This window comes from Notothenia coriiceps, unplaced genomic scaffold (genome assembly GCF_000735185.1).
Source record: "Notothenia coriiceps isolate Sejong01 unplaced genomic scaffold, NC01 NC01_scaffold00020453, whole genome shotgun sequence".
NCBI lineage: Eukaryota > Metazoa > Chordata > Actinopteri > Perciformes > Nototheniidae > Notothenia > Notothenia coriiceps.
The window spans coordinates 339-5,663 of NW_011353154.1; the positions used below are offsets into that span (position 1 = coordinate 339).

The 5,325-nt window shown below is 36.8% G+C and overlaps 1 protein-coding gene across 1 annotated transcript; it reads right to left on the reverse strand.

The window, feature by feature from the left end:
- Positions 1 to 286: 286 nt before the first annotated feature.
- On the reverse strand, positions 287 to 5,299 carry LOC104952709 (G protein-coupled receptor kinase 4-like; the record flags this gene model as incomplete). The annotated part of the gene is made up of 4 exons (XM_010779574.1): positions 5,206 to 5,299; positions 2,720 to 2,809; positions 1,105 to 1,313; positions 287 to 428 (listed from the first exon to the last, which is right to left on the reverse strand). Coding segments are annotated over exons 1-4 (535 nt in total), but the record flags the coding sequence as incomplete, so codon positions are not given.
- Between the last annotated feature and the right edge of the window lie 26 nt (positions 5,300 to 5,325).

Here is a 5,325-nt window from a genome sequence, read left to right on the forward strand (position 1 = left end):
ATTACAATCATTATTTTAAATGTGACTTTATTTTGTGTATAAGTAGCCTACTGCCGAATTACAAAGTTGTTTTTTTACCAATAAACGTTCATTTGAAGCTATATAAGTGTGTGGGTTGATTGAAACGTAAAAAAAGCACATTTTCCCAAAACGACTTCTGTATTTTTACTTAGCAATGCTTTTACCTGTCATAAAGTAAGTTGAAAAAGATAAAAACATGAAGTCATCAGTTTTAAAGAGACCTAACATGTATCTGATCTTCTTTAGTGGTTTCTTTTTAAAGTACTTGCATCAGGTTTGAACGGCGGCTCGACGAGTCCGGCCTCCAGCATCCGGAAGTTTACTTTCCTGAAGAAACGATGATCCTGAACGTCTTTCCCCCCCGAAGCCAAACAGCCCAGACGCTCCTTGGGGTCTTTGTTCAGCAGCTGAGGAACAGAGACGTATATTTAGATATATGTATATATATATAGTCATTTCTACAAAGACCAGAGGTGAGAGGAGTACTTAGATCTGGTGCTTCAGTAAAAGTAGAAGTAGAAGTACTCAGGTCTTGTACTTGAGTAAAAGTAGAAGTACTCAGATCTTGTTCTTGAGTAAAAGTAGAAGTACTCAGATCTTGTACAAGTAGAAGTACTCAGATCTTGTTCTTGAGTAAAAGTAGAAGTACCAGAGTGTAGGAATACTCTGTTACAGTAAAAGTCCTGCATTCAAAATGTTCCTCAAGTAAAAGTATAAAAGTATTCTCATCAAAATATAGTTAAAGTAGCGACAGTAAAAGTAGAAGTACCAGAGTGTAGGAATACTCTGTTACAGTAAAAGTCCTGCATTCAAAATGTTCCTCAAGTGAAAGTAGAAAAGTATTCTCATCAAAATATAGTGAAAGTAGCGACAGTAAAAGTAGTCATTGTGCAGATTGGTCCATTTCAGAATAATAGATATGATATGTTTTATAATGATTGATCATGAAAGTGTTCTCAAAGCTGGTAAAGGTGCAGCTAGTTTGAATGACTTTGTATACTGCAGGGTAGCTTGTGGATTTACTCCAGGTGGAACTAAAGTCTGATTTAACACTTGATTAGATTATATTGATTTCAGACTCACGGAGGAACAGAGGTTTTTCACAGATTTCCCAAACTTCATCCCGAACTCCAGCGGTTCGTTCTGGATCCTCCTCTCCATCTCCGCGGCTTTGGGATGTTCTCCTTTTTGTCGGAGGGGGGGCTTCCCCGCCGTCATCTCGTAGATCAGACAGCCGAGACCCCACCAGTCCACGCTCAGCCCGTAGTGTTTGTGTCCGATCACCTCGGGGGCTGAAACCAGGAGGAAAACATCCAGAGTTTCAGGGGTTAGTGGAGGAAGAGAGAGGAACCCGAGGATGTTCAGGGTGAGTGTAAATATCTGATATGTATCCTTTATTGTTAGAAAATCATGTTAAACTTTGTTTTTATCTATATATAATATAATTATAATACCTGAAGATATAAGATATATACCCAAAGATCTTGAAGTGACTTATTTTGTATATATTGATTGTTGCGCTTTTATGTATGTCTTAATGTGTGCATATCTGTCTGTTGATTGTGTATATATCGGTATTTGCATACATATTTATATATATTTGTTTTTGTATTTGGGATTGTGGGAAATGGTATTTCGATCTCTCTGTCTGTACACACAAACTGAAAGATTGACTATAAAGTTGAATTTGACTTTGAGGTAATCTTATATTCCTTAAAGCAGGGGGGTCAAACTCAAATACACAGTGGGCCAACATTAATAAATGGGTACTAGTGGAGGGCCGGACTGGTTCAATGTTTATTGCAGAACTTATTGAAATGAACTTATTGCACATATTAAACCTGGAACTAACAAAGCTTAAATGATTGCCTATAAAAACAACATTAAACATTAAATAATCAGTTGCATTCATTTCTTATGGCTCTATCTGCAGCTTTTCCAGAGTCATTTCTTATGATTACATTTTCCCACAGGCCAACAACAGCTTCAACAAAACTATTTCCCTCAAAGAGAAAACCAAACATGCCCTGTTGTCGTGAGAGAGAAAGTGCAGAAGGAAACATCCATTAAACTCAGTGTGCTGCTCTGTGATGCTAGTTCAGATACTTGGCATCTCATCTTGGGTGCAAGGTCATCAATGTTTGGGCTCAGGCTCTGAGCTGAGGAGACCCTCAGGATGGAGTGAAGGTGTGCGTGCAATATACCGGCGGGCCAGATCTAACAGGAATTAGAAATTATCCTGCGGGCCGAAATTAAATCCACCAAGGGCCTGATTTGGCCCCCGGGCCTTGAGTTTGACACATGTGAGTTAAAGTGATGCAATTTGCAGTTAAAAAAATATGGTTTAAAGAGGTTTTAATCCAATCAAACACCAAATACTGTCTTTAATTGTCAACAAAGGCAAAAAGTAGAGAGAGAGAACTGAGCATGTTTTGTTATTTTACAGTCAGTGTCTTAACTGTATTTAATTAGGGTTAGTATGCTGTATTAATATGTATTTTCTTAAAAAAGACAAAAAATGTATTTATTTGTCATTAAATGTCTTTTTTATCTGATTTATTGTTTGATATTGTACTTCTTACACTTTTAACTGCACTTCCTTTCGTAGTGCATGCTCTGTAAAGATACAAATTCTTAAAATGCAAGAAAAAATAGATTATAAAATATAAATTCAACATATTGACCGATCTAAACGTACCCATGTACCCTGCGGTGCCCACCTTGCCCTTCACCAGCGAGCCCTCGCTCAGCCTCACAGCCAGGCCCAGGTCAGAGATGCGGATGTGTCCTGAAGGAAATAAACAACAAATATATTAATAGGAATCACCCAACCGGTTTATTTTTCCACCGTTAAGAAGACGGACTTTCCCTTCAGCTCTCAGTCAGCTCCTCCTCCAGAGCTGCTCAACCACAACATTTCATTCAGTACATTTACTCCAGCACAACACCCGAGTAGTGATAAGAAATATGTACCAAAAAAACACAGAGAATTGTCTGGAAAATGTCTTAAAACGCTCCAAAAATTATGTGAAAAATGTCTGAAAATTATAGGAGAGAAATGTCCAAAATAAACGAACCTGAGTAAATTCTGAGTGTTTCTTCCAATTTTGGTGAAAAGAAAAATGTAAAAATGCACAGAAGATTGTGTGGAAAACGTTTGAAAACGCTCCAAAAATTACGTGAAACATGTCTGAAAATTCCAGAAGTAATAGAGAGAAATGTCCAAAACAAACGTTACTAATTAAAGTATATTTGGAGCTAATACTTCTAAAACCTGAGTAGATTCTGAAGTGTTTCTTCCACCTCTTGTGAGAAAATTACTATTAAAAAAACACAGATAATGATGTGGCATAACGTCTGGAGAATGCCTCGGAGCTCTCCAAAAATGTTTGTTTAAAAAATACACAAAAGATTTAAAAAAAATGTGAAAAATTCCAGAAGAAATATTAAACAATTTCTGAAATGTTTCCAAAAGCCTTCGTGTAAAAAGTACCAAAAACAAATGATGATAAATAATGAAACTATCTGTTTATAATATTCCTTTACTTCTACTTTCAGTAGGTAACATTTTGAATTCAGGGCTTATTAATTAAGTAATTAAAGAAGGAAGATGGATCTACTTTCACAGAACACTTGGTGGAAAGTGTCTGAAAGAATCTGTTAAATGTATGTATGTGTGTAATATACAAACAACGTCAGAAACATGTCCAAAAGCATACATGGAAAGAAGATCCAAAAAACAAATGATGACGAATGATGAATCTGTTTTGTTTATTTACTTCTGTCCCTAACTATACCGGACTTTCCCTCGTAAGAGAGTATTTTAAGACCATAGCTTTTCTATTTATACTAAAGCTTCCTCCTCCTCTGGTTACGGCTCTCAACAGGAATGTGTAATAATTGAAAACACGAGGAACAAAAGGTAGATCCAGGTCTCCTAACCCTAACCTAAGAATGCAGGAACAGGTGCTTTTCTAAAAATAGAAACCACACCTGAGCGGAGTTCACTTCCTGAACCTTTGTTTGAACCGAAGGCAGAGGAGGACTGGCTCGACTCGAACCTTATCTTCAGAATCAAAACACAGACAGCGTTTCATCACCAGATCTACGCCATTAGATAAACATTACACGGTGGTCCAGAGATATGTATTAGCCACCAGTAACTAAGTACATTTACTCAGGTACGGTACTTAAGTACACTTTAGAGGTACTTGTACTTTACTTGAGTATTTCTGCTAATAAATATATTATTCTGAAATGGACCAATCTGCACAACGACGACTTTTACTGTCGCTACTTTCACTATATTTTGATGAGAATACTTTTCTACTTTTACTTGAGGAACATTTTGAATGAGGACTTTTACTGTAACAGAGTATTCCTACACTCTGGTACTTCTACTTTTACTCAAGTATAAGATCTGAGTACTTCTACTTTTACTCAAGTACAAGATCTGAGTACTTCTACTTTTACTCAAGTACCAGATCTGAGTACTTCTACTTTTACTCAAGACCTGAGTACTTCTACTTTTACTCAAGTACAATACCTGAGTACTTTTACTTTTACTCAAGTACAAGACCTGGTACTTCTACTTTTACTCAAGTATAAGATCTGAGTACTTCTACTTTTACTCAAGTACAATACCTGAGTACTTTTACTTTTACTCAAGTACAAGACCTGAGTACTTCTACTTTTACTCAAGACCTGAGTACTTCTACTTTTACTCAAGTACAATACCTGAGTACCTTTACTTTTACTCAAGTACAAGACCTGAGTACTTCTACTTTTACTCAAGTAGAAGATCTGAGTACTTCTACTTTTACTCAAGTAGAAGATCTGAGTACTTCTACTTTTACTCAAGTACAAGATCTGAGTACTTCTACTTTTACTCAAGTAGAAGATCTGAGTACTTCTACTTTTACTCAAGTACAAGATCTGAGTACTTCTACTTTTACTCAAGACCTGAGTACTTCTACTTTTACTCAAGTACAATACCTGAGTACTTCTACTTTTACTCAAGAACAAGATCTGAGTACTTCCAAGTACAAGACCTGAGTACTTCTACCTTTACTCAAGTACAAGATCTGAGTACTTCTACTTTTACTCAAGATCTGAGTACTTCTCCCTCCTCTGTTTCTCACTGACAGTGAAGGCATCACGATGCGTTCACTGTCTCTTACGTACCGTTGTCGTCCAGCAGGATGTTCTCTGGCTTCATGTCTCTGAGGAGGAAGCAAAGCAGTTTGTTAGAGGTGATGAGAGCAGAGATATCGAACATGTCGTGTACTTTTACTCAAGTACAAG